We start from the raw sequence: 27,022 nt of genomic DNA on the forward strand, positions 1-27,022 counted from the left end.
TTGCAGGAAACATACGCAGTACCCATTCACTCAGTTAATTGGCCTCTCAGCGATTTGGCCCATTTCAGCGCACAACAAACATGTGGATGATGATGTCACCTTTTTTACATAAAATACACCACAATAAAACTTAGAAGAATAATGAAGCACAAATGTTTGTTTTGCGTGCACAAATTTGCACAAACGATGCACAAAAGAATCAGACCACTAGGGAGTAATTTGGGCGTTAATGCCAAATGTGGATTATGGTTGGCACCCCTGGTATTCCACTTCTGGACCACCATCATCTTTAGCTGGGCGGAAATGCCAGCGGAACGCTAGCTGCACCCAGTGGTCCGACAGTGGTCTACTGGCCTTCTGCTACCAGGGTGGGGTGCTGCTGAGTGACATCACTCCATTGTAAAAAACCTAATATTTCATTTCTCTTAAACGGTTTGAGCATAATTGTTTTATTTTACGTGCAAACGTGCACAAACGAACCACTTTGGAGTCAGTTAGGCCTTAATGGGGTGCTGAATAACGCCACTCGTCAAGTAAATAACGTTTAATAACTTAAGAAATAATTATGCACGTATGTTTATTTTCCGTGCACAAACGAATCGGACTACGTTGGACCTATTTGGACATTAATTGGGTGCTGGGTGACGTCACGTTTTTTTTTTTCATTTTGCGTGCACAAACGTGCAAAAAAATATTTTATTTTACATTCTCATCATATGGGGTGTCAACTTCATGGAGGTGCAGGACCTATATTGTAAGACCTTTCCTCCCCTGTACACACACTGAAATAAAATATAACAGGTCGATAAAAACACTTTATATAGGCTGTATGATCTTTTCAGAGAAGTTTATAAATTGACAGGATAATGATACTTCCTAGAAAGCCAAAACACCGGAGGAACAACAAACGGAGGCGCGAAGTGGGCACCCTGATAAATGAAGCATTCTCACAACAGTGGCTGCTATTTTTGTCGCTGCAAAGTTTTGGTAATAACATGACATTTCTGTCCATGACATTCATGCAACTTTGATGTGATTATGTGTGCTTTCACTGGGAGCAAAAGGAAGGTTTGATGGTCATCAACAATATTCTTAAAATAGGTCATAGACTACATTCACATACTATAAATACAACATGCAAAAACTTAAATAAGGTCTTAACATCTAAGAGAAATCTGCAACATGCTTTACCAGACGTCTCTACCTGAAATGCACAAGTACTATTTCTACGCAAGGAAAAACAGCGTACTTCGGTTTGCGTTTGCTTCCCCGCCCAATGCATATATCGCTCCGCCTGCCGGCATCACCCTGCAAGCTCATCCAGCACTGGCTAGTTGTTGTCACCGGTTATCACGGAGTCGGCTGTGCAGGAGTGGCACTGCGGAGTTATTTTAAAACAACATTACTTTGGTACAACCAATTTCTCTTGGTTTGTTTTATTTAGTAATATTGCTTGTGGATTTACAAATTGTAAAGTGTACCATTCAGGTAGCTAGCTTAAAAACTACAACGTTAGCAAGGTAACGTGATGGCCGACATCGACAAGCTCAACATAGACAGTATCATTCAGCGGCTCCTGGAAGGTAAGGAATTATTGACTAATACTTAGAGGGTTGGTTGGCAGGAACCGTTTTCCGTGTTGTATTATTACAGGTTATCCTCTACACACGTTTTGTATGTTTCGAAATATTCTTTTACACAACATTAGTAATACTGTGAAGCTAGCGGAATGGCACATAGCTAAATACACCGCTACAGTTGCAACATTGCTATCTAGCGTGCTAGTACATCTAGCACCCTGCCTGACAAGTAATATAGGAAGCCCCGAAAACAGCTAACCAGCTCGGGTTCTTTCCTGCCAGCTAACGTTAGTAGTTCAGTATTTATTTTATGTTGTGTCCTTTTAAAGTTTGTATGAAAAAAAGAGATCGATAAGTAAACGTTACAAAGCAACAAGTTATATGTGATACGTGATAGGGTTGACACAAAACACAATATTGATGTGAAACAGGATCTCCCAGTCATGACTTACGGTCGACTGGCTGTCTTCATGCTAGCCATAAAGCTAATGTTGGCTAAAAACGTGTTCGCCCTCCTTCCGACAACCAATATCGGCGCGCATTGAAGGTTGCTATCGTCAATAAGCGGGATTTTCCCCCTTGCAAATATCTAAAATATGTGCAGTTAAACGTCTAAGTTGTTAATCAATTTGCTCGTCTGCGCGGGTGACATTAAGCCTCAATCTTATTTGCCCCAATTCAAGGGTTCTTAAATCCCGCGAAATTCCCCACAGCTAACGCACCCTAAATGTGTTTACATTGTAGGTAGCATACCCGGCAATTGGAATTTGCCGTCTGACGTAAGATAGCTTGCAAGCCAATTTAGCTTTTATAGCTAGAATTGCAGAGAGGGTTAGCTTAGTCAGTTTTTCGCAAGGTTGTAGAATGACATCATCCCATCTGGAATGGGGAGAGGTAATTTCGATATATCTTTCGTCTTGGCTGCAAATCGGATATCGTTTTCTTGAGGCATGTCATACACGTCTGACAAAATGAACAGCTTTCTATGTGTAGGCTGCACTGCAGGGGGAAGCGACCCACTTCCACATTTGGTTTGCCCTCGTTTGGGTGCGTATGGGATGGGTGTGTGTTAAGCTCCTCTAATTTTCAATAACCATTTGCGTCCATATGACCTCAAATACACGTTTCTGTATATCCATTTATTGCACAGCTGTTAAAACACGGAGGCTGCGAATGTATGCACAACACTCCCCAACCTGATAATGAAATCCGCGGTATGTAGTTCACCTATTCATTATTGTGATCTTGACAGTACAACTGTTGTATACGTCATCGGGACGTTAGCGGGATCTGTTCCAAAACACCTGGATCACAGCACAGTCTATAACCGTGGTAATCAGTAGGTTACCTGTGTTTTACGACATGGGCCAGTATTGATTCCATTCGGATGGGGGGCCTTTTTGCCTCTAGCCAGTGTTGGAGTCATCAAAATCCAAAGGATTTTACGAACTCACTCCTGCTATTCAGAAAGCTTGAGTGGAATATCTGGTGGTTCTTCATAATGATTCAGTGTGTGCCTGCCTGGTGACCCTTTATAGATTTGCCTCCTTTAGGCTTATAGGCAAGTTATTGAATAATCTGTACAAAGGCCTTTTCAACCATTTTTTTTTAAAATGAGATGAGCTGGAGCACTATGTTGCTATATGATTTTGACTACACTGAATTTTGGGTACATGTAGCATATAGCCTATTGGTGAAAAGGTGATTAAAAGATAGCATATGTCTCGTCAGTGGATCACAGTGTAAACACTGCCTGTGGTTTTTGCATTCACAAAAGTAAACCAGTGTACAAGTTGGTACACCAAGTTATTAATTCTTGAAACAAATTGCAGACTAGCATTAGGTATCCATCTGTAAGTGCCATAGGAGTCTGATACAGTGTTACTGAGATCATGGCCTCAAGGCAGTGTGCGGCACACAGCACAGTGGTATTGACAGTCCATGAGCGGAATGTTTATTTCTTGTAAACTGTAATCAGTAACACACATATAAATTCAGACATTGTGGAATTTTGATTCTAGGCCTTCATAGCTCTTCATAAATCTCAGTTTCCCACTTATCATGTTTGTGGCCTATCTAGAAGCATTGTTATCTTGGTTTTGTAGTCATAATTTCATAGTGTACATTTCTGTAATCCACTGGAAAAGAGGACAGGCCTACACCCAGCTCATGGGAAGGAGGCTTTTAATCGAGCCGCTGTTCATTTTTATGGCCAGAGTTACAGTCAGCCATAACTCCTGGGGTCACTGAGCTGCTCACCTTATGTACTCTCGCTTTGACACGAGCTGTTCCCGCAGCAATCTGGTCATGTTGTATAACTGCACCCGCACGACGGCCCTTTGAGGTGGGCGGCAACAACAAGGCTGGCACCTGGCATATCTGTTGTTTTGGAGGTCGCAGATCCTCTCCCCAACCACAACCCTCTGCCTGCCATTTCCCGAAACCTGGGCCCATCCCTTTCCTCTCCTCTCCTTTCCAAACCTCACCTCACCCGTCCCTTATTGAGAATGGCAGGCGGGGGGACGTGCCAAGCCTGCACGTGGATTATGCATGTTTGTCTCCGGGACCAGCGCGTGCTGATTTCTATGGGCCAGGAGACGAGGGGATGGCACATAGGATTAAAGCGGAGGGCAGCAGGGGTTGCAGCAGCCGGGACAGTCCGACAAGGGCGAGGCTCACTAAGGCCTGGGCCGCCTGGTTGTCTCTCAAACGGTGACTATCCAGCACACCTCGTAAGGCTCCACCACAACCGGGGTTGCATCTTCATTTGATTCTGGTGAATTTGAGTGACACGATTGAAGAGTACAAAGTGCCATCCGTGTCGGATGAGGCTTGATGCAGTTTGAGAGCGAATCTTTTGAGTGATGTGGGTATACACCATGAGATTAGTCATATACACGCTCACACGCAGGCTGTGTCTCTCACATCGCTCATAAACACACACTCAAGACACCCCCAGGATGGACTTTTTTTTAGGACACGCTTACTTTAGGAACTCCTGCTGTTAAAAGAAGTGCTGGCAATCCTCAGTGGTCCACCCATCAGAGAGATGCATAATACAGTCCTCTTACATAAGAGAGCGGCCAGCCAGCACACACACACACACACACACATAAACACACACTTGGCGCCACACAAACACGGGTCATTCACTTGGATGCCGTCAAGTCCACCAAGACCGCAGAGACAGCCGTTAGTCGGGGCCAGTCTGCACGCATAGCAACTGGCAATAGCAGAGGAGAGTAAATATTTGACGCGGCTGAAGAGGAACAGCTGAATGAGGTGAGACAGGAAGTGAATTAGCAAGGCAGCGAGTCCACAGGTAACGGCTAACGGCCACACAGGGGGGGCAAAATAAAGAAATGGCCTGGCGGCAGCTTATCAAGACTTCTATTGTTGCGTAACACTGTGCCTCAGTTCTGTAATACAGTTATAACTTCATTAGCACTGCATTTGTTTACGCCAGAGAACAGGCCCTTAAGGCTTTACTCTCTCCATGGAGAACAGTGTGCTGTTGTTGTTGTGGTGGTAATGATGGTGGGGAGGGAGAGATGGAGGAGAACTGAGGCGAAGAGGCTGAGTTGTTTTTGCCCAGGCTTCTGTTGTGTGTGTCAGCCCACAGACAGACGACTGTGTGTTTGTTTGTGTGTGTGTGTGTGTGGCTGTGAACGTGTGCACACAGACAAATGCATGTGCACACTCGCTCAACTTGTCTCAAGAAAAGGCGGGGCATGGAATGTGCCAGCCACTCCTGTGTACGGGATAATTTGCAGTGAGAGCCAGCGTGCGATTGCAATGCAATCTCCAGCATGACGAGCGTGTTAGCAATGCGACGCTTTCCCCATTGATGGGTGTGTGTTGATGGGGGCAGCTGCTTCCTCCCCCTGCCTTTCAATCACACATTCGGCTAAGATAACGCTAGTGTGGGCACTAACCAGACACTATATGGCCCCAGTCCACTTGACATGTGCTCAGTGCCCTTGCTGATGAGGGCCACATCACAGCTTCGACCTCCGGGGGCAGATAGCTGCTTATAATGTTTATGTCGTATGCCTTACTCGTCTCTGCCTTGTGGATGACTAACCACAAAGAACAGTGTGGTGAGAGTTTTAGCGGTTTAAGCCACTTCTCTCTCTCTCTCCCCCTCTACAGACACACACACACACACAGACATTTTATTTTTTGTAGCTTGGCCACCCATGCCACACAGTCATGCCAGGCTCCGACTGACTGTGTCCCTTTCAGTATGTCCCCACCTCGTCCTAATCTGATTAGTGAAGCGGGCCATGAGAAACTCATTGAGTTTTAATGAGTGGGTTTTATTTCTTCCTTTCATCCCGAGTTATGATGGCCCTCTCTGCCTTAATCCCACGCACACAATAAAAAGTCATTTACTTGATAACATAATCCACCTTGGAGAAGGCCAGCTGGTGTCTCTGAGCTGTCGTGTCCCGTCACCGCCTTCCTGTTAGGGTATAAATAGACCCGGGCAGGCCCAACGAGGGTGGTGCTGGTTGCTCAATTCGCTGTCGCAGTTGGGCTTCCAACACACACGCACAAACAGAGTGCCCAGGCTGTGACTAAGGGTGCGTTCATGTGTGTTTAGAAAAACTAGTGTGGGAAGGAAAGTGCTGGACACTTGGATTGATGCAGAGTGTGACTTGGGCGGTGAGGTGGGGGTTGATGCAGTCATCGGACTGACACGGGTCTGGGTTTTATTCCCCCTTACTGAGCAGCCCAGACACAGTCATTATGTGTGTGTTAGAAAGTGTGTGAGTCAGTGCACTAATGTGGAAAGCATGCCTTTATAGGGTGTGTGTGTGTGTGTGTGTGTGTGTGTGTGTGTGTGTGTGTGTGTGTGAGTGATGATGATGTCTATGGACTAATGCAGATAGCACGTTTGTGGTGTTCTGGCCCGGGTAACTGCAGAAGGCCGGCCAGCGGCGGGGCTGATTCTGCCATTAGGGCGGCAGCTTCAGAGTGGGCCGCCTCAGCACAGCAGAAGTAGGCCACGGTCGGCGCCGCCAACCACCTCCACCCCTCTGCTCACCTCCCCTGGGTGCTAGGAAGACAGAACAGAGCACCCCCCACACACACACACTCGTCTTCCCTCCCCTCTTCTGCCCTGGTGTCTTTCTGATGAGCTTAGGTTGTTATTTCTGCCTCTTTTTCTCTTTTGTTAGATGGCAGGAAGGAGCTGGAAAAGCTTCTCATTCTGCCCCCTTCCTTTTTGGGTTTTTCTGCCTTTCCTCTGCACTTCTTACTATCTGTTTCTTTTGTTCTCCTCTCTTCTCGGTGCTCCTCTTCATCCTCCTTTTTCTACCATGAGGAAGGAGCTGGAAATCCTCTCCTCCCACCTCTGACATCTCTCTCTCTCTCTCTCTCTCTCTCTCTCTCTCTCTCTCTCTCTCCTCTCAGAGATGCTAACCTACTTCTCCTGTGCTGGGTGAAGTGGGTCTTGCTGACTGTCGTGTAGTAGCTGCGTGTTAAATTTTTCACTAGGCTGAGTGGAAGCCTTGCAGTCGAGTCCCCGCCAGACCTCGCTGCCGCTCTAGGACGAACGCAGGGGGCGGGCATGGGGGGGTGGGGAAGAGGAGGAGGTCATATGACCCAGCAGAAAGCGTCTTTACTCTGCGTATTGTGCCATCAAAAGGGAGCGGCTTTTGTAAATTGGTTCTATTGGGGCCCGTATCCATCGCCCCCCCCCCCCCCCCCCCCCCCCCCCCCAACCACACACACACACATACACACACACACACATACACACACACACACAAACACACACACAGAATCAGAAGGAGGTGAGTAAACGGGTATTTTGGATACTCTCTGTTCCCTTATTATTCTGCTACACCAGCATTTATAGGAGGACCAAAATAGTACCGAGGAGGAGGACAGTGAAAAATGTGCACCTAGAAACACCAACAGTGCTGAGTAGCAAGGGATGTATTTATCCCTCTGCGGGAGAAAGATCATCAGAATGTTGTGGGCTGCTCTGCACACAGCCAGAAAGATATGTTCACACCTTTTTAAGAGCTGCTGAGGACGAGGGAGAGACAGAACACATCATGCTAGCGCACGGAGGAATAGAGTGCGTGTGTGTGTCGGAGCCAGCCGGTGTGGTGCGGTGTGGTTTGGTGTGCAAAGCGAGGCTCAGCTTGGGATGTGGTGATTAGGCCTGATGAGGTTTATGCTGGTGTCCTTATCTGTCTGTCTCGCGTCGCTGTCTTGATTGTGGGTCAGGCTTTGATTAGGTCATGTGTGTATCTGTCTGACAATGCATGCGTCTTCCTTAGGGTTGGGTAATAGCAGGAATCGGGCAATATAATGCGTATCATGACACAGGGGCTACTATTCAGTATTTTGCGATACTGTATTATTATTGCGATACTGGGTTTTTGAAATCTTATTTTAGCAGGACTGTCATAGTATAAAGATGGTTAGCAGGGCTGTAAACACAACACAACACAACATGAACCACTGTGTGCCCTGAATCTTTGCATGTAAACTATTAATTAAAAATCAATACAGGGTTTTGAAAAAATATTGTGATACTTTTGAATATTGATCTTCTCTTCCACCCCTAGTCTTTCTGCAGGATCTCATTCTTCTGTTCCCTTTGTGTCCCTCCCTGCAGTGCGAGGCTCCAAGCCAGGGAAGAATGTGCAGCTCCAGGAGAACGAGATCCGTGGACTGTGTTTGAAGTCCCGTGAGATCTTCCTGAGCCAGCCCATCCTGCTGGAGCTGGAGGCCCCACTCAAGATCTGTGGTGAGAAGCAGTACAGAACAACACGCAAACACACACACGCACACACACACACACACACACACATGCATACACACACGCAAACACACGCACATACACACACACGCACACGCACACACACACACACACACGCACATACACACACACACACACACACACTTCACAACCGGTCCGCCACCCGCTAGCCTTTACTGGTGGTGTGGGAGGTTCTGCCCACAGTCTGTGGCAAGCAATCACAAACACCCACTCTAGTTGGCAGAAGGATGAGTTCAGTGAAGGAACACGGGGGGGGGGAGACCTTGAGATGACGCACATCGGAGTGACTAAAAGAACAGGCATTCAGACGCACGACACGACACACGCACTTCCTTCATATTGTAGATGTGATATGAGAGGTGGGAGCTCACAATTCTTTGGCCTCTCGCAGTTACCCAGCAGGCTTTGTGCTTTTGCTGAGTGTAGTTGGTGTAGTACATTTTATCATAAACGAGGAGCTTGTAGTTGAACCCGTGAGGTGGTTATTGTTATTGTTACCTCTCCAGCTCAGCGTTTGAGCCTAAGGGACTCTCTGTTCTGCCCGACATCTGAACTGGATGAATCATGTAGTTGTCATCTTACCTCAATACAAGCTTCAGGGCTAGTCATTTATTCACTTCCAGCTTTTCACTGCAGTACCACCGTCCCTGCTCTTTGATTCTGAACGCTCTCTCTCTCCTTTTCTCTCTCTCTCCTCTTCTCTTCTCTCTCTCCTCTTCTCTTCTCTCTCTCCTCTTCTCTCTCTCTCCTCTTCTCTCCTCTTCTCTCTGTCTCTCGCTCTCCTTTCTCTCTCTCCTTTCCTCTCCTTTCTCTCTCTCCCTTCAGGAGACATCCACGGCCAGTACTACGACCTGTTGCGGCTCTTCGAGTACGGTGGCTACCCGCCCGAGAGCAACTACCTGTTCCTGGGCGACTACGTGGACCGAGGGAAGCAGTCGCTGGAGACCATCTGCCTGCTGCTGGCCTACAAGATCAAATACCCCGAGAACTTCTTCCTGCTGCGCGGCAACCACGAGTGTGCCTCCATCAACCGCATCTACGGCTTCTACGACGAGTGTGAGTGTCCAGGGCTGGGTGATGGGTAGAGCAGGGAGGGGAGGGGTGGGGTGGCACCCTAGACGACAGGGCTGGGTGGCTTTCTGGGGTGTTTGATCAGTGTTCTGCATGGGGGGGGGTTTAATGTCATATTTTGTCATTGAGTATGAAGGCTTACATGGTTGTCTAACTGTGTGTAAGAGAAAGAGTCATGTGCGAGAGTGAGAGTGTGTGTGTGTGTGTGTGTGTGTGGGAAAGAGTCATGATGGAGAGGGAGAGTGCGGGTTCAAGAGGCCTTTGTCATCCACAGTCTGTATTGGGGGGGATAGTGTTGAAACTTCAGAGCTTATGAGCTTATTTGATTAAAAGGAGATTATAATACTCACAGAATCGCCCGTCAACCCCTGTGTACATAGCCGAGTGGGACGAGTGCACACTCTCCCTCCAAGATTTAGCTTCACCGCACTCCCAAGATTTACCCTCTGTGAGCGTTGTGACACACACACACACACCGAGACTTTGGGCAGATTGTCGTCAGTACAGCCCAGTGATTTGTGTGAGTTTGAAATGAGTGTTGTGACAGCTTAGCTCTCGGGCAAGTCTCTGCCATGAATTATTGAACACGGCCTCAGTTGTGTGAGTGAGTGTGTGTGTGTGTGTGTGCTCCTCATAAATCGCTGGGTGCTACAGAGGTGAGGTGAGAGCAGAGTGTGTGCATGTGTGTGTGTGTATTTTTAGACTACAGTGCTGTTGGAGTGGCTGTTCACCTTGCAGCACCCCCAGCCTGGCTAAGCGCAGAGAGCTGGGTGCAGAGTGCTGAGTCTGGCTGCACCACCCTGTCAGTGGTGGATTCTGGCTGCGCCACCCTGTCAGTGGTGGATTCTGGCTGCGCCACCCTGTCAGTGGTGGAGTCTGGCTGCGCCACCCTGTCAGTGTTGGAGTCTGGCTGCGCCACCCTGTCAGTGTTGGAGTCTGGCTGCGCCACCCTGTCAGTGTTGGAGTCTGGCTGCGCCACCCTGTCAGTGTTGGAGTCTGGCTGCGCCACCCTGTCAGTGTTGGAGTCTGGCTGCGCCACCCTGTCAGTGGTGGAGTCTGGCTGTGCCACCCTGTCAGTGTTGGAGTCTGGCTATGCCACCCTGTCAGTGGTGGAGTCTGGCTGTGCCACCCTGTCAGTGGTGGCCAGTGGTCTCCATGAGCTGCCAGCTGTAGAAGCCATACCTATGGAAATCCTGGCAAGATGGGTTTCAGATTTCAGAAATGAGATTTAATCAGGTTGGATATTAACAAGTTACAACAAAGACCTTCTAAGAGACCCTGTTTATGGTAGAACTGGGTGGTTGCTTATATGCAGTGCTGCAGTGCCTGTTTGATTGACTGATAAATTAATTTCAACTCTGATGCATCGGTTGATGATTTAAGGTGCTCCTGACATTAGCTATACATTATCTGGTCTGCCATGAAACCATCTTAATGCGAATCCACAAGACCTCTTTTAGAGTTACTTGACTGTTGAAAGCTGAGGCCATACCCACACAAAAGTGTGTGTGTGTGTGTGTGTGTGTGTGTACGGTAGGGTCAGCAGGTGTGATGTTCCAGTGGATGAGCTGGCTTCTGTGATCTCGCCTCTTTCTGGGAATGGGCAGATTAGGCTGCTGAGTCACCTGCCCCCTAAAGGAAATGCAGATGATGGCACTTAGGTCAGAGATGTGTATATATATAAAAGCTCTAAACTGACGTGTGTGTGTGTGTGTCATGTTCCGTCATCAGGCAAAAGACGCTACAACATCAAGCTCTGGAAGACCTTCACTGACTGCTTCAACTGTCTCCCCATCGCCGCCATTGTGGATGAGAAGATCTTTTGCTGTCATGGGGGTGAGTGTGGTTCCAACCAGCCTGCTCACACACACACTTACACACATATATGCAGGTGTACACACACACACACACACACACACTTGCTGACAGAAGGGGGAAAAAAAAAACAAGAGGACAGACAAACAGAGCTGTCAGATTTCTGTTCACACAAATGGAGTGCTCATCCTTTATACCCTCACTCAACAACTATACTGAGTTGTAGTCTTTCTGGTGTCGGTGCCAGCGTTTCATATCTATTTCATATCTCCACTCTGGAGCAACAGCTGTCCTCCTGTCAGGTTCAGCCCCCCGAGCACGTCTCATTTAGCTCCCCATAAAACCAGCCCTTTGCCTGAGCCTGTGGCCTTAGCTGGAGAGCCCTGGGGTTAACAGTGGATGGAGGGCTTAATGGTGCCCTGGCTTAGTGGTGCCCTGGCTGAGGGGGCGCCACAGTGGGTGCTATATATAGGAGGCTGGATCTCCCAAAGCTCCCCTCCACCCTTCACCTCCACACCCTCCACCCTTCACCTCCACACCCTCCACTGAAGCTCAACTGCTACATTCAACTGATAGGGCACACTGCTGAAACCCTCAAGGTCATGGGTTTGATACCCAAGGGAGCACAGCACAGTAAAGCACAGCACAGATGAACCTTTTCATCTCTAAGTAACATTGGATAGAAGCGTCTGCTAAATGATACGTCACTCTTGGTCCTGAGCATGGCGCCCCCTGGTGTTCGTCCCCCTGCAGGACTGTCCCCCGACCTGCAGTCCATGGAGCAGATCCGGCGCATCATGCGACCCACCGACGTGCCCGACCAGGGCCTGCTGTGCGACCTGCTGTGGTCCGACCCGGACAAGGACGTGCTGGGCTGGGGCGAGAACGACCGCGGCGTCTCCTTCACCTTCGGCGCCGAAGTGGTGGCCAAGTTCCTGCACAAGCACGACCTGGACCTCATCTGTCGAGCGCATCAGGTGAGCGAGACCCCACACACACACACACACACACACACACGTTTGATTGTAACGGCATCACACTACAACTTTCCTCTTAGACCTACGCTGTGTATAGCCAATTTTAAAATGTATCTATTCTAATTGTATCTATCCAGTTCTAAATGTATCTACCTGAAATTTTCCTCTAGGTGATTTGTCTGTCCTGTCCTGTCTGTCTCTGTCTGATGAGTTTGTACCTGCACACATGTACATGTGTCTTCATTGACGCTCACATGCTCACACCCTTCATCTGTGCGCGGCCCGTCTGTGTCTGTTTGTCCATCAGACGATGGGATTGGGCAGTAATCCTGGGCCCCTCTAGGATTGATATCTAATCTGAGATTAGAGGCCTGGTGCAGGTGTGTTTGTGTGTGTGCCTGGCAGACACAGACAGAGAATGCTGGCATAGAGGTCGAGTAGGACTTGGTTATGGACTGTCTGTACTAAAAGCTGTCCTGTACACACACCCTCACAGGCGCACACCCACACCCACACACATTCTCTCTCTCATACAATCACAAACCCCCAGATTATACTGTAATCTGTCCCCATTTTGAAAGGGTGTTCTTTGACCTTAAGTGCTGCAGCTTCCCCACTCCACCAGGTGTTTCCCTGTAGGTCTGTGTTGGTGAACGTTCCCTTAGCTGCTGTCAGTTCTGCTGTGTCCCTGCTGGGCTGTTTTAACACTGGACCTCACTCACTCTCAACAAGCAGTGTTTTCTCCATGTGAAACCTTGACCCTTAATTGGGGTTATTAAACAGATGCTGGAGCTGTGTGTGTGTGTGTGTGGTAATCAGATGTCGTGGCAGAATCATGCTCCGCTGATACTGGCATGAAGTCAGACAGCAGAGCAACAGCAGTGTTATGCAACAGAGCTGTGTGTGTGTGTGTGTGTGTGTGTGTGTTCGTGCTCACACACACACACGCATGCCTAAAAAGGAGGGTTTACCATGATCTGACAATTTGAGACTGCATGCACACTCACACACACACACACACACAGCCCCATGCAACCTAAAGTGGGATACCAGCAGACTCTTGAGAGAGGAGCGGTCATGAGTGTGTGTGTGTGTGTACGCCTGAAGGAGCACGGTCCTGTCTCAGGGGTGTCACTGCTGCAGTCTCCGCCCCTCTCTCTGACTCCCCGTCTCTCTGGCTCCCCCTACAGGTGGTCGAGGACGGCTACGAGTTCTTTGCCAAGAGGCAGCTGGTCACGCTCTTCTCCGCACCCAACTACTGTGGAGAGTTCGACAACGCGGGAGCCATGATGAGTGTGGATGAGACGCTCATGTGCTCTTTTCAGGTATGTTGGGATCACTGCCACCACACACAGACACACACACACAGACACACACACAGACACACACACAGACACACACACAGACACACACACACACAGACACACACACAGACACACACACAGACACACACACAGACACACACACACAGACACACACACACAGACACACACACAGACACACACACAGACACACACACAGACACACACACAGACACACACACAGACACACACACAGACACACACACAGACACACACACAGACACACGGGGTAGTGTGAAATGACGTCTTCACTTGGGAAGCTCTAGGTGCGGTTTTAAATGAGCTCTGTTTCCTCTGAGTAAGTGGGGTTGGGTAATACTGGGCTGTTTCATTGCTGAGTAGCTCTAGGAGCTTAGTCAACACTTGTGAAACTTTCTTTTGTGTACACATGAGTACACTCACACACTCTCTCTCAAATACTTACACACACTTCTGTTTCTCATTCTGTGTTATCGGACAGATCTTGAAACCAGCAGAGAAGAAAAAGCCCAACTCCAGCCGTCCAGTGACCCCGCCCAGGAACATGGTGACCAAGCAGGCTAAGAAATGAGGGGTCCCCCCCGCAGGCGTTGGGGGTCATGACCCTAAAGTGTGGGCCATGCTGGACTCTTCTCATGTGGTCTTCATCTGTCTGCTTGGAGCTCCACTTCCTCTCGGGTCTCTTCAGCGGTCGCTTGAACTCACTCGAACTGTCGACTGCCTTTTATTTTTTTTTCCCCCTCTGATTTTTATGGTTTTTATTTTGTTTGTCTGATTTTATTTTTTTATTTTTTGTGTCTTCATTCCGTCCCCCTTTTTTTGCAGCGACCCAAGAAATACCACACTGCTCCACCGAAGGGGGGGGGGGGCACATTGTATAGTTTCCTTGATTTTTGTTTTTAATGTTATTGGTTCATTTGCATTTTGGAAAAATCTTCAGAGACTCCAATGGCTTTTTCTAACCTTGAATACTTCAGGATCGAGCATTTCAGTCTCCAGCACCATTTCACACACACACACACACATACACACGCACACACGCACACACGCACACAAACACACTTACACGCTTGCTTGCAGCAGGATGGCAGGAACCACGCTTTCAAGCGCTCCCCTCTGTGGCTGGGAAGACGTCACACACCGCCCACAGGACTTTTGCACACTCCAGAGCGCCAGCCGCCAGATGAGAGGAAGGGGAAAAAGAAATAAAAAACACAAAACAAGAACCAAAAAAAAAACCTACGCAAAATGACCCATACTTCTATTGCTCCCAGATGTAGTCATTCAAGCCACTGTGATCAAACCATACTCCGTTTATTCACTCTACAATGAAGCTGAGCAGAATAGCTTTTCTGAAGCGCAAAAGGCTGGCTGTTTGTTTTTCCTCCTGTAGATTTTTAGGCCGTCTTTCATTGTTTTTGTTCCAGTTATATATTATTTGTTTTGTCTGGTGTTCGTGCCATGAGATTTGGGCTACCATCTGCTCTAGTAAAACTATATTTTTTTTGAACGTCGTTGGCTTGTTTTGTATTTTATTTTTCTTCTCAATTGTTGGCGCCATCATTTGGCAGAGCGCTTTGTGTTTTTAAGAACCCCCCTCACCCTCCTCACCATGTTTTTGGTTGTAGCACTCTTTGTATGGATGTCTGCTCCCTCTTTTGATTTTTATAATCCGTCTAAAAGGTGGGGTGGCTTTGAAGGACAGCTGAGACTCTGATCAGGTTGGAAACACACTTGTGTGCCCAGTGCTGTAGATCTTAAGTACTGTTTTCATTTGTATCTTACGATAACATGATGCCTTGTTTCTTCTACAACTCCTCATATTTCTTTCGGACACGCAGACGAGGCATTTCATGCTTCCAGAAGTGTTTTGCATCCTGTTCGGGCAAGAGGATGACGTCTCGATGAGGACTTCTTTTATGTTGCATGCATTCTAGTCTAGAAATGTTAGGACTTTAGGCACACTGCCTTCACTCTCTCTCGCTCTCTCGATTTCTCTCTCTCTCTTCTGGCATGCGTGTTTCAGCATGTCCACCATGATGTAGCTGTCCATCAGGTAATTTAACTTTTAAAAATCCAAACTCAAGATTTATTTTGTTTTTTTTTCCCCCTTTTTCTTTTCATCACCCCAAACCTTGCTGTACAACTCAAGACAAAAACAAACAAACAACGGTTTTGTTCAGTGTTGGCAATAAAACTCAGATTTCCACATATAAAGAATTGTGATACTTGGTTGAATAAAGGTTGATGGAAGGGGCGGGGGGGACGACAGTGGAACTGGTGTCTGTGCCGTTCTTACAACAGAGGGGGGTATCGGGGTATTCCAAGCAAGTAGTTGTAGTGACAAACCTGGGTGAGTTAACTTGGAGAGGGTGGTAAACATCCTATTAATAGAAGCTTCATGCTGGCAAAAACATATCCAAATTGCTTTTCTTTCAGGAGGTTTACCACTTACTCTGAGTGCACTTGCCCAGACTAGTCATTAAACTATGTCCTTAGAATTCCCCCCCTGATGAAGGTGTCATTGTTGATGTTGTTGATGTATTCTAGACTCTTGTAGCTACCCATAGCAACAGAATAGATTATTCTGTTGCTATGGGTAGCTACAGGAGTCTAGAATGTGTATGCAAGGGTAGAAACTGAAGGGCATGGCAGGGATGTAGAATGTGATCAAGAGTGCCATCTGCTGGCTGAGGATGACGCTGTCCTTTTTTTTGCAAGACCCAAAACGCATTACATTTCTTTAAACGCTCCAAGTGGTTCTCATCTCTGAAACCTTAAACTTCAAGGATGTGAAAGGCCGCATCCTTCAAACAACTCATTTCAGAAGGTTGAAAACCCCAAATACAATAATGTGATTACCATGTGGAGTTCACATGTACAATGCTGTTCAGTCAATCAGTCAGTTGCGGAGTTCCTACTTGATTTTATTCATTTATTATATAAACAAATACATTCTATAGTAAAATAAAACGATGATCGCAAAGATTTTGAAAAAAAAAAAAAAAAAACAGATCTGTGCAAAATTAGATGATCATTCCCCATCCGCTACTGAACTCCTCTGCCTTGATTGCTAAAAGGGGGAAAGGTTGGTTTCTTACTGCAGTTTTGCATCAGAAGTGCATCTGACAATCCTGTCACGGGCAAGACATCTGATTTTGACCACATGAATTCCATTTCTACGACATAAACTGCACCATAAGTCTTCACAATTGAGGCTGAGATGTTGGCAACTCTGCCTTGTGATGAGTGGGTAGACTTCTGTTAGCAACCTTTTACTAATAGGAAGTAGATTGTCAGGGAAAGCTTTTAGATGTGTGCCTGTTAGACCAAAACTAACATAGTACTACCCTGGGCAGGGCAGATGAATCTAATTTCCTTGACTTCTACAGTAAGTAGAAGACCATCATGGCACCCCCTTGTGGTTGGGGGTGGTACATACACTTTGGTAGGGACACTACCAAATCATTAGTAGACCTGTTAATGCTTTGAGTAAAATGAAACTGAAGAAACGAGTGTATTGGATTTGTGAAAGCACAGCAGCCACTGGTAAAGACCGGAGGTCTGGTTAAAAGACTTGACAAGGAAGTAATTTGAAATAAGGCAATGTGGTGATCGGGGTCTGGCTATGTGGGAAAAGTGCTCTGGTCACCTAAGAACATGTATGGAGAGGGCTTGAACAATACTGTATGTATGGAAAACAGAACAAGGACAAGATTGAGCGAGATTCACAGTACAGTATGGCCTTAGTATGCGTTCTTGAAAAATAACTCCAATGGAGACTAAATTCATTGTGTAGCCCATTTTTAAAAGATGTCAGGAAATCAATATAGTTAATTTCTTACTACAAATTTTGGCTGTTTAGTTTGAAAAGAAGTATTGTATTTCTCTGGTATATTTGGCTCAGAGTGCAGTTATAGAAAGAACATTTGGGCTAAATGAATATTGCTTGCTCCTTTGCTTATTACATTTCCTAAACAAGGAGCATGTACAAAAATTAAGAAGGCCTTCTTACTCTAAATTGTACTCTCATTTTATTTAAGCTAGCTTAATGCATACTGAGCAACTGAGTTTAATACAATAACTTTGACCGAATAGCCATCGCTATTGCATCACTGATTGGAGTGTATTGCTGTGCTTTCACAGAATAGGCTACATTCTCAATACAACATTCATTAGTTTAACTCTCTTCCAAACCAACTGTTTTTGCATCTGAAGTTGTTTCAGTGTACTGTATGTGTGCAAGTGATGTGCTTGTCTCCCTGTAAGGTAGCTGAATATTGTAGGCAATCTACAGTCAGTGTTCTCCCTGACGAGACTGTAAAGTCAATGTATAATACTGTAAATATTGATGAAATATTTAAAGGACAATATCTCATAGAAAAGACAGAATACTGCATTTTTTGAATTATTGCAATCCATTTGAATATTTCATAGGACCTGAAACATAAATAACTGCAACTGAATTAATGAGTAGCCCCTACTGCTAACCTCTTAGTGTTGCTACACACGCCGTCTCTGTCTGGCTGCTTTGGGACAAAAGGGACAGACACAAACTGTGTATACGCAAAACTATTTCTCTGAGGTGAGGTACGGATAGAGCGAGAGGCCGAGCTGGTCACTGAGCGTGGTTGGCTGTTTTTTTTTCCTGAAAGAGAAGGTGTGTAGACCTGTGTTTGAAGGAAGAGTTGGGCGCACACACACACACACACACACACACACACACACACTTTTTAGGTAAATGGTCGAAAACCAATCAAAAGAGCCCAAAAGACTTACAAAAATGCACCTTAAAGGATCTGCGGTGAAATACTGAAGTTTACAAAACAGAAAAAGAATATCATATTAAAGATAAACATAGGATTTGAATACTGCATTTTAGTCCGTTACAGATAGTCAAGTTTTTATAGTGCTCTCCAAAAAATATGCATGTTAAAAAGCTATCACCACATCTGGTGCTAGAGAAGGAGGAAGAACAAAACAGTCTGGCGGGTGACTGACAGCTGTCACTCAGCTTATGTTTACATCTACCAACCAGGCAGTCCTGGCTCTTCCAGCAGCCAATGAGTGTATAGCGGGAACAGTCACATGTCCAGGTATGTGCCCCTCTATGGACCGCAAGCTGTCTTAGGGCAGAAGAGAGACGTGTGTGTGTGTGTGTGTGTGTGTTTGTGTTTGTGTGTGTGTGTGTGTGTGTGTGTGTGTGTGTGTGGGGAACGGGAGAGGAGGGGAAGGGTCTCCTGTTGGCTGCTCCCCTTTGATTGACGGGTTTGAGGGCCAGAGGTTTGGGGCTCAGAGGGAGGTTTCGTTGGTGTGGGGGCGGGACGTCTCCTCCTCCAGCAAGGCGATTCGCTGCTTGAGCATGCGCACCTGCGTCTCGTGGCGCTCCACCATGGCCATCATCTGGGACTCCAGCTTCTTCAGCTTGTTCTGGTGCTTCTTCTTGGCCTTCTCATAGGCAGCCACCAGATTACTACAGCAGAGAGAGAGAGAGAGAGAGAGAGTGAGAGAGAGAGAGAGGGAGGGAGGGAAAGAGAGAGAGAGACAGACAGACAGAGAAAGAGAGAGAACAGAAATAGGGGGAAAGTAAGAAAGTTTGCCACAGAGTTGGACCACTAACAGATGTCTGAAGAGAGCCTGCTGTGAGATGTACAGATGGTTAAATCCGCCTGGACAAGCAGCTCAGTGACAGGCTGACATAAGCAGGATGGTGGATGGGCCCCGCTCAAGCCTGGAGGCACAGACGCTCCTCACAGAGAGAGAGAGCGAGAGAGCAGTGAGAGAGAGAGAGAGAGAGAGAGAGCGAGAGAGCAGTGAGAGAGAGAGAGAGAGAGCAAGAGAGCAGTGAGAGAGCACTGTCACTCACTCGTGCTTCTGCACTCTGGGCTGAGGCTTAGAACACTCCACTGAACTATAGTGACTCAACTTCTGCTAACACACACACATAGACACACACAGACACACACACACACAGACACACACACACACACATAAACACACACACACACACACACACACACACACACACACACACACACAGACAGACACACACACACACAGACAGACACACACATACACACAAACCTTCTCTTGCATACATACAAACACATGCACCTTTTCTCTCTCTCTCTCTATCTCACACACACACACACACAGACACACAATCTGCTACATACATACACACACACAGGCACACACATACACACACAATCCTTCTCTTGCATACATGCAAACACATGCACCTTTTCTCTCTCTCTCTATCACACACACACACACACAGACACACAATCTGCTACATACACACACAGCTACCCTTCTTTCATTAAGGGAGAGCACTGTGCCCTTAACATCAGCAACACATAAGTCAAGCCAGTGCCTGTGCTGGGGGATATTAGAGCAGGAATGTGCTTGTGTGTGCCTACGGAGGTTAGTGCCATTGCAGAGCCATTACTCCATGTTGCCTAATGTTATGGCTCATTTTATTGCCTGCAGGCGCGAAATGACGCCACTAGGGGGTACAATGGGGCCATCTAATTGCACCAGTGAACGAACCCTGCGGGGTGTCTTCTCTGTTGCCGTCTCCAGCAATAGTCTCCTGTTACGCGTGCCAAATTAAAATGCCATTGTCTCATAACCTGCCTTAAAGACACAGCATGGCTCCCCTGGTTTTAATTAAAGATGATAGATCATAGCCATCCTCCACACGCGTCCAGCTAGCACTCCACACGCTGTGCTGTATATCGAGTCCGCGGTGCAGAGAGAGAGCATAGCCTGCTATGAGAGGAGGCACTTTTGCAGTATGGATCTAATTTGAGGTAATTGGTTTTTGTTAATAGGCGTTCATTGTGGTTCATCTGTTTGCTTGTGTTGAATGTGACTGTGGGCAGTTAAGTGTTGGTTTGATGACGGTGTTTAAAAGGAGGTTGGTTGGCGGCGGCTGCGGAGTGGTTTTGGTTTGGCGTGTGCGGTTACCTGTTGGCCCGTTTGAGGTCGTTGACAAACTCTGCCGACTGCTGGTGTCGCACCTCGCTGCTCTTGGTCAGTCGCTCCAGAGCGGCAACCAGCTCCTGCACACGGCCCTTCAGCTTCTTCTCCCTGAGGGACACACACACACACACACACACACACACACACACACACACACACACACACAGACATGAGATACATTGGTTCTTCAGCAGCTAAACTCTCTTTTCTCTCTCTCTCTCACACACACACCATGCAGACATGTCAACAGCTATGGGGCACTCTTGAGTCATGGTATCAGACTGACACACACACACACACACACACACATTACGCATGAGATTACGCAGGACTGCTGCCAGGACTCAAAACACACTCAGGTTTCTGGGAGAGTTAGACGTCAATACTTGAATTTGTTGCTTAATAAGAATCTCATCTGCGGCCCATGACATGCCTTAAGGCACCAGCGTTTCTGAGCAGACGCTGTTGGACAACAGGATGAGGACCGGAGTAGAACTGCTGCTCAATCAGAACTGTAGCGCTGCCACAGGGGCATGTATTACACACTGTAGCAACTGTGTGTGTGTGTGTGTGTGTGTGTGTGTGTGCGGGTGTGTGTGTGTCTCTTTGTGTGTGTGTGTGTTTGTCTGTGTGTGTGTGTGTGTGTGTGTGTGTGTGCGTGTGTGCGTGTGCGTGTGCGGGTGTGTGTGTGTCTCTTTGTGTGTGTGTGTGTGTGTTTGTCTGTGAGTGTGTGTGTGTGTGTGTGTGTTTGTCTCTGTGTGTGTGTGTGCGTGTGCGTGCATGAATGCGTTTACAGGACATGGTGTTTCTGTGTGAGTGTGTGTGTGTGTGTGTGTGTGTGAATAGTTGACAGGTTGTTGAGGTCTGTGCACATCTGTTGTCTGCACTGCCCCTCACCTCCTCAGCGCGCTGGTCAGCTCCATGGCCAAGTCGCTGTCACTCAACGTCCGCAGGTCTGACAGACTGATGGCTGGTGAATCCCCGCAGTCCTGGTGAATAAAACAACAGCGTGATGAGATCAATGATGCATTCACTTGCACTGGCCTGGTGCAATCCTGCTGAATAAAACAACACATCACAAAACTCCTAAACGCCTCCCATCCTAAGCCTCTAATCTGATGGACTTCATGAAAGGGCACCCTGTGCTTTTTTACTGTGTGCTTTGTGTTGCATAGTAACGCCATCACAAGAACAGAGGACTCCAGAGACGACGTGTTTGCCTTCATCCTCTCTTCCTCTCCGCAGGAGGGAGCAGATGACAGACGCTTTCATTCCTCCGCTGTGGGAGAAGCTAAATGTGCGGATGCCGGGAGAATTCCAAAATTCCCAAACCATTTCCAGACACGTGATTCTATTCACAATTCAGTAGTTTCAAGATTTCTCCACCTGACCTCGTGAATGCAATGATGCCTCCGGGTAGGATACACACACACACACACAAACACACACACACACACACACACACACAGACACGTAAAAGATGGACTTCTATTAGTGTGGAGGTGGGAGTGTGGTGGAGGAAGAGGAGGAGGAGGAGGAGGGGGACAGGATGAAGGAAAACTGTCCAGATTGAGAGAGATGGATGGTGGGAGAGAGAATGAGAGAAAGAGAGAGTGAGAGAATGAGAGAAAGAGAGCATGGATACTCCTGCCTGCCAAACCCACTCTGCCTGCTGGGTGGCGCCGTGTGTGAGGCGGCCTGTGATTGGTGCAGAGGCGGGGGAAAGCTGGACGGACGCGTGTGCGCGCCGGACGGCGGGTGATGAATGGGGATCGTCATCGCTACTGACACGCTCAGATGATTCAACATAGTGTGTGTGTATGTGTGTGTGTGTGTGAAAGAGAGAGGCCTGACAGGCAGTAGTGTGTGTGTGGTGGGTATACTAATGTGTGTGTGTAGCGCAGTGTGTGCTTAAGGCCAGAGAGCCATAGTGGTGTGTGTGTGTGTGTGTGTGTGTGTTCTATTAGTTGGTGAGATACAATCACACTGAGCCATGTCTTAAGAGAACAATGGAGGACGAAATGGACTGAAGGAGCTTTGAAAAGGTGAGTGATGGAGGGAGCAGAGTAAGACATGGAGAGAGAGGTGTGTGTGTGTGTGTGTGTGTGTGTGGGGGGGGGGGTCTGGTCTTATAATGTCATATAAAGGCGGGAGTCTGCATGTTCATGGTAAACAGGATTAGGCCGAAGGTGTTGGGTGAAATTGTGTGTGTGTTTGTGTGTGCCTACATACATGTGTGTGTGTGTGTGTGTGTGTGTGTGTTTGTGTGTGCCTGCATACATGTGTGTCTGTGTGTGTGTGTGTGTGTGTGTCGTGGGTAACATGCTTACTGGCCACATCACAGAGAAAGGGTGGGGTGGGGGGGTAGAGGGGTAATGGAGAGAGGTGTGTGTGTGTGTGTGTGTGTGTGTGTGTGTGTTTGTGTGTGCCTGCATACATGTGTGTCTGTGTGTGTGTGTGTGTGTGTGTGTGTCGTGGGTAACATGCTTACTGGCCACATCACAGAGAAAGGGTGGGGTGGGGGGGTAGAGGGGTAATGGAGAGAGGTGTGTGTGTGTGTGTGTGTGTGTGTGTGTGTGTGTGTGTGTGTGGGTGGGTGGTAATGGAGAGGGGCTCAGATCATATCCACGGGATTAGGGCTTAATTTTCTGCCAGCCGAGCAGAGCGAGAGGAGGGCTGATAGCATCTGTGTGTGTGTGTGTGTGTGTGTGTGTGTGTGTGTGTGTGTGTTGTTGCGTGTGTGTGTGCCCATGCATCCGTGTCTGTGTATGTGGCTATTTGTAAGTGTGTGTGACTGCGTTGTGTGTGTGTTTGTGTGGGTGTGTGTATGTATGGCTATGACCGCTGCAGTATGTAAGTGAGCACTTGTGTGTGTGTGTTCGTGTACGCGTGTGTTTGCGTGTGTGTGTGCGTGAGTGAGCACGTGTGTGCGTGTGAGTGACTGAGTGAGCATGTGTGTGTGTGTGTGCGCGTGTGCATCTCGCCTTATGACACATATATGATGGATTAGGGGAGACAGGGTCCCACATCTCACAAAAAAAGAAAAAAGAAAAACCCAGAAATTCTTTCTTCTCCTCTTCTCCTCTTCCCCTCCTCCTCTTCTCCTCCTCCCGTTATCTCTCCCTCATTCTCCTCACTTCTCCCCTCTGTCTCTTCCCAGCGCTGGGCTTCATCTCAGCCCGTAACGTGTTCAGGCCTCCGGGGGGGTGGGCTAAGTGTGACCCTACGTGTCCTTTAAGAAAGCGGATGAAAGGGGGGCTATTCTGGGCGCGCGCAGCTATTAAAGATCATAAACACTGGAAGCTGCTCCGCTTCTTTAGGAACGCACTCGGTTACTTTGAGCTCGTTTTTTTTTTTTTAAACGCTTCACTGCCAAAGTTAAAAGGGAAAACGACTTTGAACATGAGTCACACAGCTGGTAGTGGCCCAGGAGAGAAGAGGGTAGGAGAATCCCTCTCTCTCTCTCTCCCTCTGCCTCTCTCTCCATCTCTCTCTCTCTCTCTCTCTTTCTCTCTCTCTCCCTCTCTCTCCCTCTCTATCCCTCCCTCTCTCTCTCTCTCCCTCTCTCCCTCTCTCCCTCTCTCTTCCTCTCTCTTCCTCTCTCTTCCTCTCTCTTCCTCTCTCTCAGTCTGTGCCTAAAACATGGCATGGTATGTACGAACATACTGCACATGGCTCAAACCGCCCTCTGCCTGCTGCAGGAGCGCCGAATGACAGCTTGCGCTCTTCCGACTCTTGCATATGGGAGGGTCGTGGGAAAAGAGATGTGGGCAAACTTATGTGAGGAGAGGGCAAGGACTTACTGATTACACATTCCGGTATATGTATGAAAATATTCTGCCTTTTTATGAATGCTGTAGTGCATGTCACAATAATATGTTGTACAAAATGAATGTTGTCGTGCCGACACTTAACCTTGTACTTGTATGGTTGTTCAGTACCATTGTCTTTCACAGAAAAACTCTAAGTAACTTAGTAAAAATATTCTGCCTTTTAAAAGTAGGTGTAATCCAGATTGAGCATTAGATGTGTGAATAGGAGACATTTCCAGAAACAATGGAAGCAGTATTCGGGTCACTAGTGTTGCTCATTAAAAGCAACCTTATTTAAGCAATATAGTACTCGTGCGAGTGGGGTAGGTAAGGGATATTCCCACGGGTGTTGTTGCCTGCGCCACTCGGCCTCCGGCCTCGTGGCTACGGCCGAACACCACTCGTGGGAATATCCCTTACCTACCCCACTCGCACGAGTACTATATTGCTTTTATAAAACAATTTTATAGTCAACCAATTAACATTTAAACACAAAGTTATTGATTAAAAATGTTTTATTTCGCCATTGTTTCTCCGCAACAAAAAAATAGTTCCATTGTCAACGTCTTTTGGAATTATAAGAACTTTGAATTAACGGTTATCGCTTAATTGTATCAACGTGCTATAGAATGTTTCATCGCGGAGTGATTTATTATTAGCTGTGAAAAGTCCGAGTTGGGATGTCCTGGGATATTCCAACTCATGGAACGTCTCTTGTCCAATCAGAAACAGCTAAATAATTCAATAGAACCCAATTGTTTTATTAAAAATAAAAATATTAAAAGCAACCTTTACTTTAGTTTGCCTGCTACACTATTGAGTTTGTTATAGCCGCGAGTATTGTTTTTGAGTGGTGTAGAATTACTGCTCTGAATCTGAATCTGAATATGTTTGATGACTCCTTATTAGCATGCATATCTATTTCATGATGCTAAACTTTTTATTCCTTTTAATGTCGGTCGGCGGCTCCATGATTCCATTCAATTGCACCTATGATTAAATGACTGTTCAGTTGCGGACACCGCAAATTACGGTTAGAGGGCGGTGACATTAATTATGCTATCAGCCCAAGGTATAGTACATTCAACATGAAATGAAAAAAAAAAAACAGTTTGTGCTCTCTGCACACTCGCTTGTTGTGCTGCGCTCTGTAATGTACGTCCACCTGTCCCTCAGTGTCTGTCCATCTCTCCCCGTCCACCTGCCCTGTCCCTCAGTGTCTGTCCATCTCTCCCCGTCCACCTGTCCCTCAGTGTCTGTCCATCTCTCCCCGTCCACCTGTCCCTCAGTGTCTCTATATCTCTCCCGGTCCCGCTACTTTGGAGCGCAGCATCATGGTGTGTGTGTTTGGAGAGCAGCATCATGGTGTGTGTGTTTGGAGATCAGCATCATGGTGTGTGTGTTTGGAGAGGGAGAAAAACACTGGAATGGAAATCACACCTGGGCTGCTAATGGACAGACTGAGTGTCAGCTGCCAGCTCTAGTTTGTGTGAGGGTGTGCGTGCGTGTGTGTGTGTGTGTGTGTGTGTGGGTGTGGGTGTGGGTGTGTGTGGGTGTGGGTGTGTGTGGTGTGTGTGTGTGTGTGTGTGTGTGTGTGTGTGTGTGTGTGTGTGTGTGTGTGTGTGTGTCAGATCTGGTTTGTGTGAGGAAGCGGGAGGAAGTGTCACCAGGAGCTGGGCTAATCTGATCACCCCCCAGAAGCCGGCCCGCGGCGGAAGAGCATGGAATAAAAACCCCCGAGGCGGAGAACCGGAGCTCACTTCAGGGGGAACCAGAGACCCGAACAGGAACCACCAAGGACTGGAACTACAGCACTCTCTAACTGGGACCACTTCCACTCGCTGTGAGCCCTGACAGGTGGATCCTCTCAGTGAGAATCTGTAATGTTAAAACTAGGCTAAATGCATTGCGGATATATACATGAATATGGTTCTATGCCATGTCAGATTATATATCACAGTTCTGTTATATCAATTTCAAAGAATTTCTAGAATGTAACCTATGCAAGGTTTTTCGTATGGATTTTCTCAGTGCTATCAATCCGTGTGTAAACTAAATACACTGTCAAATACACTGACTAATACAGATTTAAAATTTAACTCACATACTTGACTTGACTTGACTTAACTTATGTGACTAACTCAAATACTACTCCTATACCAATTTCGTTTTTCAATCACAGTTGTGCTATAATTAATTTCCCCACAAAGCCACAAGGCCAGAACCGGGGCTGCCACACACACACACACACACACACACACACACACACACACACACACACACACACACACACACACACACACACACACACACACACACACACACACACACACAGGAGCACCAGCAGGGGTCTGTGGTGCCAATCACCCACCCACAGTCTGCCAGCCTCATATCACCACAACAGTGGATGCCACCCTGCAGAGGGAGAGCGCGGCTCCAGGATCTGGGGGAGGCAAAGTGCCAACCGACCGCAGGAAATGTGAAGCAGTGGGGGAGCTGAGAGAGAGAGAGGGAGATGATGGGAGGGAGAGAGAGAGAGAGAGAAAGAGAAAGGGAACGAGAGAGGGAGAGTGAAAGATGATGGGAAAGAGAGAGGGAACGAGAGAGGGAGAGTGAAAGATGATGGGAGAGAAAGAGG

General features: G+C 47.4%; 2 protein-coding genes across 4 annotated transcripts in view; one reads left to right on the forward strand and one right to left on the reverse strand.

Moving 5' to 3' along the window:
• Positions 1–1,325: 1,325 nt before the first annotated feature.
• ppp1cc (protein phosphatase 1, catalytic subunit, gamma isozyme) lies at positions 1,326–15,802 on the forward strand. The gene is made up of 7 exons (XM_012830119.3): positions 1,326–1,583; positions 8,218–8,349; positions 9,208–9,438; positions 11,185–11,289; positions 12,022–12,245; positions 13,436–13,570; positions 14,067–15,802. Exons 1-7 carry the CDS (start codon positions 1,529–1,531, stop codon positions 14,154–14,156), a joined length of 972 nt encoding a protein of 323 aa, XP_012685573.1. The 5' UTR covers positions 1,326–1,528; the 3' UTR covers positions 14,157–15,802.
• Positions 15,803–16,496: 694 nt separating this feature from the next.
• Positions 16,497–27,022, reverse strand: part of mcc (MCC regulator of WNT signaling pathway) — a 97,329-nt gene continuing 86,803 nt past the window's right edge. For all 3 annotated transcript variants that reach the window (XM_031577902.2, XM_031577901.2, XM_031577903.2), the window contains 3 exons: positions 21,470–21,561; positions 20,558–20,680; positions 16,497–19,058 (listed from right to left, as the gene is read on the reverse strand). In XM_031577902.2, coding sequence (XP_031433762.1) covers positions 18,878–19,058; positions 20,558–20,680; positions 21,470–21,561 — 396 coding nt within the window. In that variant the 3' untranslated portion in view covers positions 16,497–18,877. The remainder of the gene's footprint in view (positions 19,059–20,557; positions 20,681–21,469; positions 21,562–27,022) is intronic.

The sequence above is a fragment of the Clupea harengus genome, chromosome 12 (assembly GCF_900700415.2).
Source record: "Clupea harengus chromosome 12, Ch_v2.0.2, whole genome shotgun sequence".
In the NCBI taxonomy this organism is placed as follows: domain Eukaryota; kingdom Metazoa; phylum Chordata; class Actinopteri; order Clupeiformes; family Clupeidae; genus Clupea; species Clupea harengus.